Source organism: Rhodnius prolixus, unplaced genomic scaffold (assembly GCF_049639745.1).
Source record: "Rhodnius prolixus isolate KJV_2025 unplaced genomic scaffold, Rpr scaffold_8, whole genome shotgun sequence".
NCBI classification, from domain to species: domain Eukaryota; kingdom Metazoa; phylum Arthropoda; class Insecta; order Hemiptera; family Reduviidae; genus Rhodnius; species Rhodnius prolixus.
This window is the reverse complement of record NW_027411593.1, coordinates 4,323,998-4,344,727: the sequence shown is the minus strand read 5'-3', so window position 1 is coordinate 4,344,727 and position 20,730 is coordinate 4,323,998. Positions and strand designations below refer to the sequence as shown.

The following is a 20,730-nucleotide window of genomic DNA, read 5'->3' as shown; positions in this document are numbered from 1 at the left end:
ACGAACCAACAATTGTACGGATCAATTAGTCCGAATTTTTCTTTAATTATAAATTCATTCATAGCCATAGCACAATTTTCTACAAAAAGAGTTAATCATTTAAAAAAAAAAATTACTCTTCCATATTAGTATTATATTCACCCAATCCATTTATCCCTAATAAGTTAGCCCAGGTACAGAAATTCATTAATGCAAGTAATATAAAAAGATGATACGTAAACATAAGCATTCTACATACCCATGCGATCTAGTGAAAGACCGGGGAACTACCAATTACTGATTAGTTATCGATCTCACCAATAGAGCGCTCTTGTAAATAAAAAACTAGTTCTTGATACTTCAAAACATCAATACGAAAAAGAGGATGTTGTTAGAATAAAGAAAAACCTTTACTTTTAATAACAGTCTTGATTTATTTCCTTAAATATTTAAGAATATAATACTAAATTCTAGCATGCAAAAAAGATATTAAAGGATGGTAAAAAATGCAAAAAAAGTAATGAAATTACAAAGAAATATATTATAAAAATTATTAGAAAAATAATATATTTAATATAAATATAGAGTTAACAATATAAAAAGCTTGAAAGTAGTTCAAAAACATAAAAAAAGCAGGTAAGTTAAGAAGTAGTTGAAATATTTGGCTGTAGCCTTCCTCATAGGTAGAGAAGTAGAGGGGTAGAGCGATGTGTTCCCGACAAAGGTTTTAACTTTTTTTCCGGTATCATTAATTAACACATACCTAATACCATCTAACTATAATATTTCCTAATTAAAAAAAGCTCGAGCTACATAATAATTAATAAAACCATTGAAGTTAATAAAATAATTAAGTTTAGTTCATACTGTCACTCCTAGGTAGCAGGCCAATCACTATTTTAACTAAGAAAAATCAAAATTAGTTTATATTTTCTCCACCAGGTAGCACTAACACTCTGTATATACAGCTGTCAAACAAGATTTCAATATGACTTAAGCGTTGCGGGGGAGATCACTCTGACGCTCGTCACCTTAAACATATCTACTCTAGTCACACATCATCAAATATAAATAAATGTATCCATGTCATATGATGTCTGTCAAAAATCTGCATCATTAACATGAAAGTATCATCTACTAGAATTAATCCATTTTCCATTGGGCTTCTTGCAATAATGTTTAGTTTTAAAATCTTGCCAGATTTTTCATTACTTCAGACTAAGATGCAGATTATATAGAGGTGTCACAAGAATCAAGTATTCTTACGTGCTTCGGATACTCTTATGATCTTGAAGAGATAATAAAGGGGGTTGCCACTAAGAAACATTTTTTTTTATTAAATATATTTACAAATATCAACATTATATACAAAATAGGTCAATAATACAATTTATAGGCAATTTGATTTGCCTTTATCTTATTTTTTACAATTTTACTTGTTTCATAATTTACATACAATAGGAAAGAATGTTTATTTTTTTATATTTTTACCTCTAAACATATAAATTCTAGAAATAATTATTTTCTTTCTATGTTTTTAGTTCTTTACACAAAATGTAATGCACCCACCAACATGACAATTTTGATTATTTTTTCTCTTCTTTAATAAATTCTTGTAACTTTTGAGTCCATTTAGTCCTTGGTTTTGTTATGTATATGTATAACAACAATGTACGAAATAAATGAATTTAATTGCACATGTTACTTATGTAGCAATTCTTTTTATTCTCTATTGTCACCTAATTAAACAATAAAGACAACAAGTTGTTAAACTTAATAATAGTTTTAAATTAATTTCTGGATGCGAATCACCAGATATGTGGCTACTTCTGGCACCAACTCCTTTGGCCTCCAATTGGTTTTCATAATCATCAATGTCAAGATTCAGATCGTAATCTGAAACAGTTTATAAGAAGAAAATGTTTAATGGATCAATAGTAAACATCGATGATTTTAATAATAAAGTTATCAGCTTTGGGTTGTTGATAAAATATGAGTAAAATTATACATTTTATTTGATATTTTGTAAACACTTTTGCTTTATTTCAAATATTACAAAAAGCATTTTTGTCGTCATTTGCGTTTTAGAACTGTAATGATCAAACTAAAGGTTATAGATAGCATTTAAATTGCTTTCGTGTCAATGCGAGATTGGAAAAAAAATACAGATAGAATATAAATTATCCACAACAATTAGAAAATTTAAATCAACCCGCGTAAACAAACAAATGGTTGCCCAGCAATTGTGTGGGTCAGTGTCTGAACCGCGGGTCACAGGTTCGCCATCACTGATCTAGTGCTTTAACGGGAATTCTGTTTCGCAGTAAGCCACAAATCATATGATAACAAACAGTTTTAGACGACTAGAAAATGATTTATCATTTGGAATCGAACGTGTCATACATCCAATTTGTACTTAAATAAATAATACAGTTTAGGCGATAGGAATTACTCTCAAGGGGGATGGGGGTTAAGAAAAAAGCAAACGCAAGCAACCAAAATTCACGTAGCAGCACTTTTCAGCAGTCTTAAGCAGTTCTAAATTAAATTAGTCTCAATTTACAGAGTCTCCTACAGTCTGTTTCACTTTCTCCCACAGTTCGATAATATTTTGTACACAACATTCACATATAACCATTATTTTGTATGAATATGTACAATAAAACTGAGTTCGGCAATATCTAACAGAAATAGTGATTCGAGTCTTTTAAATAATATTATTCACGCGCCTCTTTCATCAATACTTTATCAACGGAATAATCTGTGAAAAAGTATATGATAGAATGCGCTAGTTTCTACAATGTGCAAGTAATAAATAAGTCACGAACACCATTATAGACAAGAAAAGTATCTACTTTAAGTTTGGGGGTGGAGGGCAGACTTTATGAATGGAAAGATTGAAATGACCAAAAATATGTCAGAAAATTGACTCCCAATGTAAGTCTAGTTAAACTTAACTCTGATGATGGAATAAAATCCGAAGTGAACGTTAATACCAAAAGTAAATGGACACAATCACAAATGTTGACCTACTTCGCAAATACTACATCTTTTTACACGAATAGAAAAGTTTGGAAAGAAAATATTCAACTTACCTTCCTCTACGGAAGGTCGAGTGGTGAGGATCACCTTCGGTGTAGTTCTTACTGTAACAAGGAAAACAGATCACATTTACTTTACTACAATACGATTATTTCAAGATATAATTAAAAGAGATTAATTATAGCTTAGTTAAGTACTGAGGAATACTTATAAAATGTAATATTAAAGAGGCAGCTGAGTTTAAACTTGAACTTCCCAAGAAGATGACGTAAAGCACGTCTCGAAACTGCAACTGCAGATTGCATAGTGAAGTGCTGGGCGCACAGAGATAAAATGTTTACAAGAAGATTGCGTATTTACGTGAAGAATAAGACATATTAGGAAAAAGTGTATGACACATTGTACATTAAAAATTAAATATTAGAAAAATTTGATCAAAAAAAATCAAAGCAATGGATGGAAGCTTAATTTTTAACATTTTTTGCAATGCAAATTGTCTTTGCTGCAAATTTCATGTAGCCATCTCTTGCATGTTTTGCATTGAATCCAATCGCATTTTGGGCCCTTCCTTATCATAAAAATATCCTTTACACTCAATACAAAAATCATCGTACTCCTCTTCAATGTCACTCTCGCCACTGGTCATTACCAAATTATCGGGAGCGGAGGATGCTGAAGATGAACTGTCCTTCCTTTTCTTTTTCTGCTGTACTTTTCCCCCTTTTTCTGTCGGCAGAGTAGCCTTTCTTCTCAATGCCTCCCGTTTCTCCACCGTCGTAAGGACTTCAGCAGTTTCTTTCTTTCTTCGAGTTTGCTTGGGTTTCTGAAATCTGGGGGTAGGACTAATTTCTTCAAAAGAAGTGATGGCACCGCTCCTGCTTGTTGAAGCTATTGCCAGAGGTGCGTTAACTTCTTGTGTGGCATTCAAATTTTTTGTATTCTGTAAATTCTATAATTTTTTGCGGATCGTATGTATAAATTCCGCATGCAGAAAATCCCACGCTGCCATTTCCAACAGTTGCTGCCCTATTCCACGCGGCGTTCAGCAAAGACCCAAATTGAAGTTTGGTGATTCTGCGTCCCGAGTTAGAATCCAGTTGTTAAGGGCCTGCTGCCAAAAAGTTTTATCTTTGATTTCTATTCCCTTTAACATGATATTAGTTAGTTTTTCCTTTTTATTTAATAGTTTTTAATGCTGGGTCAATATGACCCGAGGTGACGGCTTATGGCACTTCACATAAGGTGACGGCTCAAGGGTTAATAATATTAATGTATTATACAAAAACTATATTTCGTGTGACAGTAATTGTTTTATATTATAAAATATATCATTATAATGTAATTATGAATGAGAATCAATATGAAATTGAAACACTTCAAATAGGTGGCATCTTACCCCAAGCACTGGAGGAAGACGCCACATAGGTTTATTTTTGTACTAAGGCTTCAATCATGTTGTTTCAAGCTAACACGTACTCACCAAGATATGCACAACACAAATATCACGGAATGATTACGTTTAATCTAATCAATCCATCACCAAACCTTAAGTATCGACAACGAAATATTATAACATGGGTACTCACCAAGATATGCACAACACAAATATCACGGAATGATTACGTTTAATCTAATCAATCCATCACCAAACCTTAAGTATCGACAACGAAATATTATAACATGGGTACTCACCAAGATATGCACAACACAAATATCACGGAATGATTACGTTTAATCTAATCAATCCATCACCAAACCTTAAGTATCGACAACGAAATATTATAACATGGGTACTCACCAAGTACAAAGAGTTGAATTTTCAGTTTAACGAGGATTAAACTAGATATAAATAGAAAAACTCACAAGCACGGTATTCACAATTGTTTACTACACACTTTAACGTAGGAATTGCTGACATCCAGTTGTAGATATGCAAAATATGACGATACTTGCATCTTCCCCCCCACTTACCTTATGTAATTAAAGAATAAAAAACAACCTGGACGTTGATACATTTGGTGTTGTTTTTCGATAACCCAGTTTCCTACAAAACGGAAATAAGTGATAAGTGTGACATCTTCCCCCCACTTACCTTACTTGTAGAAAATATACATCTTAACTGGAAGGCCGAGAAATCTTAACCTTGCCTTCGTATTTTTACTGAGTCTTTTTGTTTTAAGTCTTTGCTTCTTTTATGGACATTTGAAAGGAAATGTAAATACTGCTAATAATAATGAAATATTTTTCATTTCAATAGTTTTGATTTCATTTTTACCTGGAGGTCGTCTCGTAGTTGAAGGTCTTCTAGTTGTACTAGTAATTGGTTTCGATGTCGTTGTCGTAGTAGTAGCAGTAGTAGTAGTTGTTGCAGTTTTTGTTTCTGAAAAAAAGAAAGAAAGTAAACTTCATTTAACTTTCAAAGGAAATATTTTTTTCGCCATTTGACTTCCATTCTGTAATAAAACAACACTAAAGTATGGGAGGAAGGTTACACTTATGTTTTGTAGGTTTCAGAAAAAGCTTATTCAATTCAGAAAACCAACATAAAAAAAGCTATCAGGTAATTTAATCATTACAGTTTACGTAATTCTTCAAACTTTAAAAAAAAAATATTGAGATCACTCCAAATTATCGAAATGTATTTTTTTTATGTTTTGTCTCGTGTTCAAAAAATTTTTCTGTAAAACATCGTTGCAAAAAAGTTGTTACCTTCATATTTTTAAACTGTGACCCTTCAAAAGACCCAACAGTAACTTAGCGGTCAAAAAAAACCTAAAATACCAAATTACAGAAGAGATTTTTTTTTATAAATAAATCAAAATTCTAATTAAAAAATTTGACAATTGAAGAGCTTGGTGCAAAAAGGAGTTATCTACAGTTTTTAAAAAAATTTTAGTAGGAACAAAAAAACTAAATATGCTTTAAGATATGTTGTGTGTGCTGTAAGGATTAGGTTAATATATTGTGTGATGGGGACATTTTTGGGGCTCAATTTGAACTTTCTAGGGCATTTTTTTAAGCTTGCTATAAGCAAAAGTTATTTTGCAGCTAAAACTCTTTTTTGCACCAAAATCATAATTTTCAGTAAAACTTGAGTACATTTAAGTACTTTAGTCAACAGATTTCTTGTTTCTGAGCTTTTAAGTGGCATTTTGTGTCTTGTCGAAGCGAATGTTAGATATATTGTTATGCCTGTCAAAAAAAAAAAATAATAATATCTACGTAATAAACCTAAAATAAAAAAAATATTTGTTTGATTGATGGCGTCATCTTTTCTGTTTGAAGCAAAAGAAAGTTATCTGTTCAGTAGAAAACTCATTTTTGCTCCAAATCTAGACCTAGGTCAGAGAATAAGTAATAATAAACGAGTCTGCATGCAAGACTCGTTTAAGCACCAAAAGATGTAGAATTGAACATACAATAGGGAGGGGGCGCCACTAAACACATTTTATGCAAAAAAAAAAAAAAATGTAGATAACTCCTTTTTGCACTAAGCTCTTCAATTCTGTAAACAACAATAACAGAATACTGGGAAAAGCCCAACATGACAGTGAACTGTGTGATGATGATTTTTGATAATAGTAAATAGCATGGAGAGAGAACAGCTGTTTAATTCATAATTTATAATTAAATTATAATTGATACGAGATTTCGAATAACCCACACACCACCTGGCCATATTCTTAAAGAAAAACACATTTAAGGGCTACCACAATAGCAAAACTAATATTCCCATTTAGAAAATGTGGCAAATTTTTAGTAGTAAGGGATCATTTAGTCCCCCCAAAATCAAGTATTATTTATTGATTCATTCAAATTATTATTATTTACAACGTCTAATGAAGAAAATATGTTCAAACCACAGCAAAATAAGCTTTGATTAAAAAAAATAATAATAATATCAATGGACTCCCACGCGGAAGTCCCGGGTTCGAATCCAGCAGCTGACCCTTAGATTTTCTCTTTCTAGGAGCTTCTTACAGCTCACTGTCCGGTGATGGACAGTGTTGTCTGTAACGAGAGAACACTGTCCGGAGGCCGGCAGTACACTGGAAAAAGCTCCGGGCGCTAATAACCTCAGCTGTTGATGCGCCAAAAAAAAAAAATTTTTTAGTAGCAGAAAATAGTATGAGTAGTGACGTCACAGTTATTACAAATTGATGATAATTAATTTAATAAAAATGAATCGAGAAATTCGAAATAAAAACAGAGATTACGATTGGAGATGATAATTTTAATTGATGACTTTGAGGTGTGCCAATTCAAATAAGGTCCGATATACGAGGGTCGTTTGAAAAGTCCGTGCAAAGTCAGAGAGAGAGCACCACTGGCGCGTATCGAGGTTATGTTTAGTTAGTAGCATCTCTTGGAAGAACACACACCAAGTTTCAGCCAGATCGGTCTATTTCTTTGTGTTTGGCATTCGTTTGAATCGAGGAAGTCGAGTGATTTTCAAAAAATGGACGAAAAAGAATTTCGTGTGTTGATTAAACACTACTTTATGAAAGCCAAAACGCCTGAGGAGACTAAAGAGAAGCTTGATAAACATTATGGTGACTCTGCACCTTCGATTAGAACAGTTTATAAGTGGTTTCAAAATTTTCGGAGTGGCCATATGGGCACAAGTGACGCTGAACGTTCTGGACGCCCTGTTGAGGTTACTACTCCAGAAATCATTGATAAAATCCATGATATGTTGATGGATGAATGAAGAGTGAAGGTGCGTGAGACTGCTAGTGCTGTGGGCATCTCGAATGAACGGGTACATAATATTTTGCATCAACATTTGGACATGACAAAGATGGGTGCCGCGATTGCACAAGCTTGACCAAAAACGAAATCGTGTGAAGTGTTGCAAGGACGGTTTGCAGCTGTTCCAGAAGAATCCGCAGGACTTTAAGCGTCGTTTCGTCACTGTGGATGAAACATGGATACATCACTACACTCCTGAGACCAAAGAACAATCTAAACAATGGGTTACCAAAGGGGGGAATCTGCGCCAAAAAAGGGCGAAGACCGTTCCTTCGGCCGGAAAGTTAATGGCGACTGTCTTTTGGGATTCGCTAGGAATAATCCTCATCGACTATCTGGAAAAGGGTATAACTATTACAGGTGCATATTATTCATCGTTATTGGTCCTTTTCCATCACGACAACGCACCAGCTCACACCTCAGCAGTTGTGGTCGCAAAATTAATGGAAATAGGGTTCCAACTCGTTTCACATCCCCTCCCCTATTCTCCAGAATTGGCTCCCTCGGACTACTATTTGTTCCCCAATATGAAGAAATGGCTGGCGGGAAAAAGATTTTATTCAAACGAGGAGGTGATTGCAGAAACGAATGGCTATTTTTCAGACTTGGACAAATCCTATTATTCGGAAGGGATCAACAAACTAGAGCAGCGTTGGACGAAGTGTAATAAGCCTAAAAGGAGACTATGTTGAAAAATAAAAAAGGTTTACCCCAAAAAATTAAGTAGTTTTTATTTTTGCACGGACTTTTCAAACGACCCTCGTACGAGTGGATGGTGTACCTCTATATATCTGTGTTAGTATTAATGTTGAGTGAAGTATTATTGCATCAGAAGTATACATATAGTGATATTACTATAGCCGCGCCGTACAAGTATCAGTATCAGTGCCAGTAGCGTGACATGGGTAGATGAGGGGGTATTATTTGATTGTGTTAAGGGTGATGTGTTTAATTACAGATCGAGGCTTGGTGGCTGGGTTTAATGAAGTGCGTTGAACGTTGGATACCCGTCAGTACAGGAGAGCGTCAGTATGACTATCTCCTTCACAGCGATGTTTTTAGTATTTAAAAGCATTCCATTTTGTAACTTTCAACACCCAATAGGCTTCATTTGTTTCATTTTCTCTTACTTCTTGTTAATAAATTTTTTCCAAAATTATGTATTTACACAGGAAATAAATGTTATGCGAATCCTGAGATAGATAACAGTCTACGTCATAGGTCTATTCAACTTTGGGCCTAGAATTGTGTTACAAACTAGTTTAAATTAATCACAAAATCAAGTCTCTCTCTCAAATTTACTTTCAAAATTTTTACAAGTTAATCTAGATTGAAAATTAGATCGCCTGAATGAACCTCAAGGGACCCAAGCAAATTATTTTTTGGTCGAAAAATGACTAAAAAATAGCTGTTTCCCGAAATAGGCTATTGTGCTGTTACAACCCTGGGAAATGATACTTTGAAAGAGAGATGATAACCTCCACCCTCCTCAAAACTGCTCAAAATAGGTTTCCCCCTAAAACAATTATCCAAATAATAGTTATAGATTAACCTGGAGAAATTGGAAATATGAAATTTTAAGGAAATCTCAAAAAAAAAATGAAAAATTCATACAGTAAAATGGTGCCTCATTTCTGGAATTTTGATCGATAGCGTTCTGATCATTCAACGAGAAAGATTTGTCGTTAACATCTTTAGGATTTAAGGCGCGTCAACATCTGAGGTTATTGGCGCCCGGAGCAGGCCTCCACACAATGTTCTCTCGTTATAAACAACACTCTCCATCACCGGGACAGTGAGGCTGAAAGAAGCTTCTAGAAAGAGAGGAAATCTAAGGTCCAGCAACTGGATTCGATCCCGGGACCTCCACGTGGGAATCCAGTACGCTAATCGCAAAATCCCTTCTCCCTATTTGCCCTATTTGTTGTATATTGCACTCAAAATTGCCGGAAAAAAAGTATTAGCTCTCATTTGGTATTTCCGCTGAAAAAATAGTAACTGATAAAATCTTGATTATATTATACACCTTCGTAATCATACATCAGAAGTGTTTCTGAACATGATGCTTAAAGGCTTACGAGAGATGATGGAGCGAAATGTAAACTTTTAATTGCTTTTAAGTTCTCTTTATACTTACTAGCACCATGTTTACTGTAGACATCAAGTACTTTAGTAACTTCAAGTTACGTTTTCTAAAGTTGCTATAGCAACGTACTATATCTTACAGCTTAAAGATTCTTAATTAATTTATTGAAGGTTCCTAGAGCTTCATTGAGAAGATGAACTGTATAATATACGAGTATATATACATGTTAGAATGAGTGGGTGGGTTTTGTATTACAACTGCAAAAGGCCAAATCCACGGTGAGCTCATAAATTATTGAAGACAATAGTTTGAAACATTGGTTGTGGTTTTCTTGTCACTGTTTATGTAAAATCTTGGCGACTCCAAGACTACTAACTTGGAAGCCCCCCCAATTTTCAAATTATTCTTTTTTTTTTTTTTTATCTTCGTGACCGGATAGGATAACTAGAAAGCAGCTGTAACTAATTCTTAGAGTTAGATTTACTCTTCTAGGGGGGTGTGCTCTTCGACTATGGTGGCTGGCTGTTCCGTGAAACACCTTCGGATTTCCCAAAGGGCCCTTTCGAGCTTTTGGCAAGCTGCTAAATACAAGTACATCTCAATCCCCGTAGCTTCTTCAGATCAAAGTTTAATCAAAGCACTAAGCAGTACTGCCAGAAACAATCTTACAATGTATAGCTCCTATGCATTTTCAATGAGATTCTAAATTTCCAAGTTTTCTACCAAATTCCACAATAGGGAGTAACATTTTTATTAAGGGATTTTTCCTTTTTCTGAAATTTATTCAGAAAATGCCTCCTACGAGTGTCTCAAAAACTTGAATGTACAATATAGTAGATCAATAATTATTATTTGTACAATTTTTCTTACAGATTTTATGTTTAGGACATTCAAAGAACGCATGGAGGTAGGTTACATGGAGGTAGGTTACATGGAGGTAGGTTACGTGGAAGTAGGTTTCATGGAGGTAGGTTTCATGGAGGTAGGTTACATGGAGGTAGGTTACATGGAGGTAGGTTTCATGGAGGTAGGTTTCATGGAAGTAGGTTACATGGAGGTAGGTTACATGGAGGTAGGTTACATGGAGGTAGGTTTCATGGAGGTAGGTTTCATGGAGGTAGGTTTCATGGAGGTAGGTTTCATGGAGGTAGGTTTCATGGAGGTAGGTTACATGGAGGTAGGTTACATGGAGGTAGGTTTCATGGAGGTAGGTTTCATGGAGGTAGGTTTCATGGAGGTAGTTCACTTCAGAGAAATATACAGTTTTACACTTTAAATAATATTAGCTAAATAATTAAATGTTTAAAACATTTTGAGTTAGAACAAAATTTAAGATAGAACTTTTGAGAATTAAAGTATAAGTCTAGCCATTATTTCTAAACTAGATTTTTAGTTTTTTGTATAAAATATTCTATGGAAAATAATTGTACTAAATCTTAAAGTACTGACAACCAATGACGGAATACGATGACGTCAAAATAGAGTTCTATATTGTTAGTAAAGTTCAAATTGTATTCCCAGGCAGGTGATCCGTGGGTAGTGTGCCCTTGAGATGTGAAATATGAGATGTGGAGGCGCCCATCCTCTCGATGACAGGTATTATATTATTATTATTATTGCTACAAGAAGGAAACCTGAGTTACGTAAGTCGATCTGTAGACAAAGGTAAGTTGGAGCCAGAACAGAACAAAGGCAGTAAACTTCGCCAATATCCTAGAGTTAAGAGAGGGCCACCATATCTTTGTAGGATATGTCTGGTGATTTAGTTGCGTCGTAACTCCACCACTTCTTGTCATTTCTATAAAACCGCCTGTACCGCACCCGCTCCCCGTCCAAACCACCAAACTCATAGCTTCATTCTCGCACGATCTTCACACCAATTTTAGATAGTCGTTAGAAATATTCAAACCCAATATACAAGTAAAATAATTTGGAAATCACGAATGTGGGTTACATTGAAGTTAAATTTAATTAAATTACTAAAATAATTATTAATTAATTAACCTGACTGTTTATGTTAATAATACAGGTTCCTTCAAAGAGAGAACATCACATCATATCCAGATGTTTCGAGCAACTTTAGTTATTGCCATCTTCAGGAGGTGAAATCAAGACTAAATCTGGCGCGAACACTCACATGATCCAATTATAACAATTGTAAATAACAAATTTACTTCAAACTTTAGTCTCCCATAAATAGGGAGGTTATAAAATGTGACTGTTGAAAATACATGAAATTGACATACTCCAGAAACCTCCTAAAACCTTTTTTAGGTCCTTGCTCCCCCAGTAATCCTTGGACCAGGTTGTAAAAAACAGAACACTTTCTCGATGCTCATGGGACTCAAAAATGTTTACTTCAGACAATTCAACAATTAGAGCGTGCACAAGATTGGAATAATTAACGTTTAGAGTCTACCTTCACACCGTTATTTTTCAAATATTAGCACGCCTTCCGGCCATCTGATTATTTAACGGTAATTAAATGCCACTAATTAAAACACAGTAAAAAATATAATTTTGGATGAAAAAATAAACATAAAGATGGTTATAAGATAAAAAAAAAAAAATTAAGTTGTCTGTCACCAGATTGTGAAATAGAATTGACTTTAACTACAGTGGCTACAAAAAGTATTTGCACACCTACGATTTTTGTTATTTCCAAAAGGCAAATGAAATAAATTATATCGTACTGTCTTATATTTTTTTGTTAGTCATTTTAGATACATATTTTATAGAAAAAATTATTTAATTATATTTATGTTTGCCAAAAAAAATTAAAAACTACATTTTAAAACACAAAAAGTATTTGCACACCAAACAATATTCTTGTTTGTTTAATTAATAAATCCGTTCAAAGGTTGATTTAAAATTTTAAATTAGAAATAATTATGTTTTGGTTCCAATTCAGTTGTTAGCAAGATTAACATGGCAAAAACAGCAGAAATTTCAAACACAATTCGCTTTAAGGTAATTAAATTGCGGAATAACAAAAAAAGTTATCGGCAAATCGCTAGTATCTTAAATATGAACATGTCCACGGTGCGATACATCATTAAAAGGTACGAAGATAGGGGAACTATTGAAAATAAACGAAGAACCGGTAGACCTAAAGTGTTAAATGAAAGACAAAGAAGAGGCATTGTTCGTCAGGTAAGGGCCAATCCATTCACAAGTGCGGGCGAGTTGGCGAATATGGTCGCGACAACATCTCAGCGAGTGAGTGAAAGCACTATAAGGAATGTTTTGCACTTGACAAATTATTACGGTAGAACTGCTAGGAAAAAGCCATTCATTAGTGAGAAGAATAGAAAAAAAAGACTAGAGTTCGCAAAGAAATATTCAGGCAAGTCAATAGAATTTTGGGAGAATGTGCTCTTCACTGACGAAAGTAAATATAACATTTTTGGAAGTGATGGCCGGCAATATGTTTGGCGAAAGGTAAATGAGGAATTTAAAAATCAAAATATAATTCCGACAGTGAAACATGGGGGAGGCAACGTGATGGTTTGGGGCTGTGTTTCTGCAAAAGGTGTGGGTAAACTTGTGTTTATTGCAAAAAATATGAATGCTCGAATGTATGTAGATATTCTGCGCCAAAATTTGGGCCAAAGTGTTCGTAAGTTGGGTATGGAAAATTCATTTTTATTCCAACACGACAATGATCCGAAACACACAGCGAGAGTTACAGAGGAGTGGATGCTCTATAATGTGCCAAGGAGACTTCACACACCTCCTCAATCTCCAGATGTGAACATCATTGAACATATTTGGCAAATGCTACACGTTAGAATACGAAAACATACAATTTCTAATAAAGATTCACTGAAAAAGGCTTTACTAGAGGAATGGGATAAAATAAGCCTTGATGATATTAAACCATTAATTTGTTCGATGCCTAACAGACTCAAGGCTATAATAGAAGCCCAGGGATTAAATACTAAATATTAAAATTAATTTTTTTATTAAATTTTATATAGAATCAAGATGTGTGCAAATACTTTTTGTGTTTTAAAATGTAGTTTTTAATTTTTTTTGGCAAACATAAATATAATTAAATAATTTTTTCTATAAAATATGTATCAAAAATGACTAATAAAAAGATATAAGACAGTACGATATAATTTATTTCATTTGCCTTTTGGAAATAACAAAAATCGTAGGTGTGCAAATACTTTTTGTAGCCACAGTATAATGTGTCAACGTCGAACGTTGAATCGAATGGGTATTCTATGCGCTGATTGACCTTTATTCTACTAATAGGGAGAGAGACTTCAACAACCTCATTAGTATTGATTAATTAACCTTTTATGGACTGCCTCTGAGAGAGGACGAGAGAGCTAACAACCTATTATATGAAACATCACCAGATCCAATCTAGCTTCTTCATTATATAACCTTCAAGTCAGCCATATTATTATTGAGGAGACGTCCTCATTTTGTTAATTAGTTGCCCACCATCCATATCATCTTACTCTTGTGTGACCCTTACGTGACCTTCACTCGTAAGAATGAATAGAAAACAAAAGTTATAACACTACGTAAACTAAATTTAAAGTGGCACTTCTGATAAAATAAGTTTCTTTAAGTTTTAGCGAAACGTGTAACCTTTCTTTAAGTTGTGTAAACTATGGACCATAAGGAACCATAGCCGATTTCCTCTCTGGTGTTCCCCGCACAACTACTAAGTGTAGGACAAAAAAAAAGTAGTATGAGGACTTATCCCATAGCCGGAATTGAGCAAGTCTTCAATTACACGTCTTCATCTTATTAGGAGACGGATAAAGGAAGTCATCCTCCAAAATATCTAAAGAATATTTTGGACAGAGAGAAGGGAGTATATGGCGCTAACAAGGACTGCTGCCCCCCCCTTTTCACAGCAATGCTCTCGACTAATCCATGACTTTATGCGTCTTTTACTGAAAAATGGATAGCCCAGTGTTGACTGTGTCGTAAACTCATTTTTCAAGGCACCCGGCGCCATTCGTCGGATTAAATAGCCTTTCTAGCAAAATTAGGCTTTTTGAGGGCATTTGATGATATCATTCCACAAAAAATTGCGAAAATTCAAGGATAGCAGAGGAGGATAAACACTTTTGAGGGGGGGGGGAGAAATGTGTGATTATCCCAAATTGGCGGCTACCCGTTATTCCTGAAGCTTCCCACTTCTTCCCATACAAGTCCATGTTCATTATTACTACAGCTGAATTCACCCACCAACCCAAATCAATGCCACAAATGTCACATATCTATAAAGCACTCACCGTATAACATGAAAAAGGTTCTCGTCGCACCAAGACTGTTGTTACAATGGCAGCTATATTCACCAAAATCTTCTTCAGCTAATTTAAATAAAGTTACGCTCATGCTGGCAGTGTCCACGCCAGTATCCTCACGAGTTACTCGATCTCGAGCACTGGAAAATGAAATTTTCATTAAAAATAAAAAATTAATAAATCTTCCAAAATAGTTGCGCGGCAGACTGAAGGGAAATGAAAGAGTTTGGGTATTCTAGAGAAAGAAAAGCTGATCTGATTCACTGAACAGGAATAACAGTTTACAGGAAAATATGCGAAATGTAGCGGATAAAATCTACAAAATGTTGTTTTTACAAACTAGTTTTTGCTCAGTTGGCGACTTGAATGTAATGGCTACGAAGATGTCTGTTCAAAGCTTGTGCAAGTTATACTCAATGTAACTTTGAAGTTATTCAAGAAAAGTTTTCATTTTATGGAACAAAAAAAATACGTTAATTCGATTTTTCTTTTCAACTCCAAATTATCGATTGATATTTTCAAATAAAACACAGCATGTAAAAAAGATAACCAACATAATCTGAAAACAATTCAATCACAAGTAAGAAGAAACTTGGATTTGTAATAGGCATAACAAATATATATATATATATATATATATCTTATAAACATTCAAAATAAAGAGAAAATAAGAATAAAGAGTATAAGAAAAGAAATAAGCAAGGTAAGGCTAAAATGTTGGCAATGTAATCAGTTAAATGATCAAGTGGAATACCACTACTTGGCAAGCGATACTCCAGGGAGAATGTTCTCTTAAGGTTTCCCATCCAGGCTAGAGTGTAAGGAGGTAAGAAGAGGAGGGAGCTCTTGCAGCTGTTTGGAGACAATGCCAGCCAGCTAGAGGTGTAAGCACCAACATAACCTGCACTCACTGTGTAACCTCCTACTACCACATCAGCTGATAGACCTCTCACTGTGCCTGGCTTAAACAGGCTCTTATCGCTTCCCAACTCCATTTATATGTAGAGATATTATTTTCCTTATTTAACGCAACATTATTAATGAGTATTTCATTTTAATTCCATAAAATTTATTTTTACTTTTTTCTTTTTTATGTACATACATAAATAAAATGCTCTTCACAGTAAATCAACTTCTGCGAATAACAGATAAGTTGAAAAAAAAAGAAGAAAAATTCCCGCCCGATTTTTTTACCGCCACTCTCGTGAGAAAAACCTGGCCTTCCTCTCCCCCTCCCACTCCCTCAGAGTCTGGAAATCGTGGAAAGTCGTGTGTTTTCATAGCAGAATACATATTTGTTTAGTTTGATAAAGGGGGGAAAAAAAGTTTAAAGTTTTATTTCCCTTCAGAGTCTGTATAAATTGTTCAAATAATAATGTTAACCTTTTTGTTTTAAGACTCAACAGGAGGGGAGGCACCAAAATAATCATCAATCATTTGTGGGAGGGGCCATAGATTAAAAAAAAATATATGAATAAGACTCAAATGGCGGCATGGAACTCGTCTAATATATCTACCTATCATTACCGAACTCAATATATTTAATATTTGATTTTTTAATAAACTAAATTCACGATCATACCCCACCATTTTCCTTTTTTGACGTGAATACGTCTTTAAATTTGAATCATATGGTGGCAATCCAAAAAATCTAATGATAACAAAATCGGGGGATACAGTTTGGCATTATAGTTTCGAATCTATCGTCTACATCCAAAATTAAATTAGACCACTGGATAGCTAAAGGATCAAAGAATTCATTACTGTGACGCATCGCGCGCGGTGGAGGGGCAAGCGCCGCCATTTGGAGATCATTTTGCTGCGTATCGAGATTTGCAATTAGTATAACTTTTGACTCGGAGAAGGTACGATGTTCGTTAAAGTTTTAATCGTCAGCTGTCGTCTCAATCTATCGATTGTGTATAAAACATTAGTGTAAAATAGTGACAGTGAATAAAATAAAGGTGTTACAATAAAAAAATATTATCAAAAATATATAATGTCGGCCTATACGCGTCGAAAAGCAAAAACCAAATACAGAGATCGTATACGGTTGGAAAGGGCTTCTCAAGAACAATCGAATGGTAAACGTCGCAAAGCCGGTGGAGTCGCCATATATCGCAACATCAATAGTACTGATTGTAATAGATTCACTGATTGTAATAGATTTAACATTGACATTTCGGAAATTTATTTGGAAATGAAAGACGCAAAAGCTGGTGATGTCTGTCTAGTAAACGAAAAAGGCCAATGGCATCTTCAAATTCCTACTCGAATGTGTGCATATCCATCCGGGCACTGCGTTAACAGAAATTAAACTCTTTATGTTACGATCATTGTTAAAATATTCCAAAAACATCTCTAAAATTATACCCGATTACATCTTACTACACCAATTATGATAGTTGGAGACTTTAATGTTGATGTCTCACAAAACCGCTCATTGCCCGACTTCATGCTCAGCGAGTTCAATTTGTCTTATATTGAAACTTCTCCAACAACGTTAGGTAATACCTATATTGATTTAACGTTTATCAGAAATCTCGATGGATCTTGTATGCCATTTGTGTCGTACTTTTCGTATAACAGACCTATAATTAATAAAGTTATATTGTAACACATTAATAATTTGTTTCCTTGATTTTATCCTAAATACATAAATAAAAATATTTTATATAAAAAATATAACCCGTTACGTAAACGTATTCACGTACAACACACGGCCGTGACCATGACATAGCCACAGTCTTTTTTGGCATTGGCTTTCGCCATACAGCCAGCATCGTCTAGGTGCTTATCACTAGAATATCACTCACTCTCCATTCTTACTTATAAATACATTCGCTTCACACATTCATCCCTCTACTATATACAACTATTTACATAAACTACAGCTAATGGATGGATCAGTACTCTGTGCTCCTGCCATCCTTATAGCTTAACCGAAATTAAAATCACCGTAATCCTTCTCTAATCATCTTCTTGCATTCATTCTATAACTTTTAAATACATTCATATTTCATTGCTAGCTCTGCTACAGACTTAAGCACATAGATGTTGGTGGAGAATATTATGTCTTCGTAGCGAAATGGTGCACCTAAATACCTGAATATGTCGTCAAACATTCGTTTCCTTTCTACCACATAATGTGGACATATCCATTATTATATGTTTGAAATTCTCCTCCTCATTGCAATCTACGCAAAGAGGAGAGAGGGACCTTTTGTTGGTCCTGTGAAGATACTCGTACGATCCGCACACCGCGTGGTTCGCTCTCAGCCTGCTTATTGCCCATTTATTAGTGACAGTTCCCCTTAAACCATGGTTGTCTAGGTAAAACTGATCTACACATAGTTTTATAGAATCTCCCTTTATTACCGATTACTGTAATCTGTCTGGCCCATTTTTGTAGTGCTGCTTTTGCAATTATGCCCTTGATATCGGTGTGTGGCTATTTTCCTTTCTTGTATGTTCAATCAAATCTTACAGTTTGATTAAAGGCCAACTATTTGGAGCAAAATGTCTACTCTGTATATCTTTACCAAATTGTTGCTTAGGAATTTAATTTAAAAGAGAAAAAATCTCTCTGGATGGAATTTTAATGAAAGTAAAAGAAAAATTAAATAAACACGCAAGTAATAAGAAATGCAGAGAGAAAAGAAAAGAAAAGCGTATAACTGTTTTCCTGCGCTGTTTACATTTTCCCTTCCGTTTTTATCTTGGCCTAAGAGTAAAGTAAGAGAAATGCTGTGTTATGTCAGAATTCATTAAATGAGTAGCGAAATAAATTGGTCTGGAAATGTGAGATCTTTAGGTGCTGCCAGCACCCAACCAACCAACAACCCTATCGCAATTCTTGATGGTATTATTCTGGGCTCTAATGGAACAGGCAAATGCGGTAAAAGGATGATGGAAATGGTCAATAATAAGGGGTAATCGTGAGCAAAAAAAAAAAATGCTACCATTTCTTTGCTGGGCGGGGGCCGAAAACATTGTTGCCACACACTCATTATTTTCATACAATCACAAAACAAACGAACAAATTTCCTTGAAACTAAGACCCGAAAGAAATTTATTCTTTATTCACCAATGGTGGCACTTCCGGGCAGCCAAAACACAAACCGGAAGTTTACTTAAGAATTACTTTGAATGTTTTCGACACTGTCCCAAAATGAGTTCCCTTGAGGTGATTTTTCGCAACTTCGGGAAGAGAAAAAAGTCACAAGGACTGAAAGTCAGGCGAATAAGGAGGCTGGAGGAGCCACAGGAATGTTTTTACTCGGCCAAAAACTCTGGTTTATTGAAATTGTTGTGTGACAAGGAGCATTATCGTGATGCAACACCCATTTGTTCTTGATATTTGGTCTCACACGAATGACCCTTTTTCGAAGTTTTTCAAGAACCTCTCGGTTAAAGTGTTGATTGACCGTTTGATCTTGAGGTAGAAACCTTCGAAAAAGGGTCATTCGTCGATCCTGACGTATTTAAATGTAAAAAAGTAAAGTAATTGCCTATTTTTTCAGGCGGGGCTTTACGTCCAACTACCAAATTAAGAATGAGGCGATTAGCAAAGATACTTTTCTGTAAATTTCTAATATTAACCATTAAATAAAATCCAAGGTCTCTAGACCGGGAATCGAACCCATTACACTTAGCTTTGCGGACCTCGCTCACTAAACGCTCAGCTACCTTGTCGTCTTTTCAACAAATCAATGTGTACATTGTTATCTGTTTCTGTAAAATAAAATTAGGTAATTAATAACAAATAATATAAATAAAAATAATAAAATATTTTCCACAGCCCATAAAAAAAGACCTCGTCGTTCTTTGGCCCAAAAGCTTGGCCATTAAACAAATCAAAAATTTAAGACTAGAATTAGCAATAATCATCCTTCCCGTTCATTATGGAGGAACACGCAAATCCCAAATCCCGATATAAATGCCTTAAGAAGGATTTTCTCGCGAGAAAAATTTGAATAAAAGTAATTGATCAACACATATGCAATTAGTGTAACTAACTATAAGCTAATTCTCTGTGTTAAAGGTGCTAAACAGGTGTGCTCCATATCTCCGCCAATTATAAACAATCCATTACAAAGTAGAATACAAGATGAGATGGTAGCAAGAAATTATGGAACAGAAAGTTTAGATTGACTCTCCAGTTTTGCCTCGTGATGATATTCCAACCAGAGCGGAGAAGGGATGGCGGGAAAAAAGGGAAAAGGATATCTGCGAGCGCACAATCAAGGCCATATAAATAATTCATCTCGCCAACGGAAATACTTCAGCAATGTTTTCTTTGTTCCGGTGCGCTTGTGTTAAACATGAGTTTTTTGTTTGATTTTTTTGTTACTTCCTGATTTTAAACAAACTTCGCGGCCTGATTTTTGTTAGTCATTTGTTATTGTACCAGAGATTAGCTTAGGCTTCACGGGCAGGCTCAGACCCTATGGTCCTGCAGTGAAAAACTGCAAAACCAAAAAAGACATTTTCAAAACTTTAGGTTTTCGAGTTTTTCTCGTCTTTTGAGGCTAGAGTTTTCACACACAAACAGAGGCCATTTTATAAAAAAAAAAACCTTTCTCTTTTTGTCAT

At 34.7% G+C, this 20,730-nt stretch overlaps 1 protein-coding gene across 2 annotated transcripts in view; it reads right to left on the bottom strand.

Moving 5' to 3' along the window:
• Positions 1–1,281: 1,281 nt before the first annotated feature.
• LOC141450729 (lachesin-like) overlaps positions 1,282–20,730 on the bottom strand; it is a 338,800-nt gene continuing 319,351 nt past the window's right edge. Inside the window, exons 7-10 of one of the 2 annotated variants that reach the window (XM_074121461.1) lie at positions 15,124–15,275; positions 5,297–5,401; positions 3,075–3,125; positions 1,282–1,875 (exon numbers count right to left, since the gene is read on the bottom strand). In XM_074121461.1, the coding sequence (XP_073977562.1) occupies positions 1,715–1,875; positions 3,075–3,125; positions 5,297–5,401; positions 15,124–15,275 (469 nt within the window). In that variant the 3' untranslated portion in view covers positions 1,282–1,714. The remainder of the gene's footprint in view (positions 1,876–3,074; positions 3,126–5,296; positions 5,402–15,123; positions 15,276–20,730) is intronic. The other variant, XM_074121462.1, reaches the window with a different exon arrangement.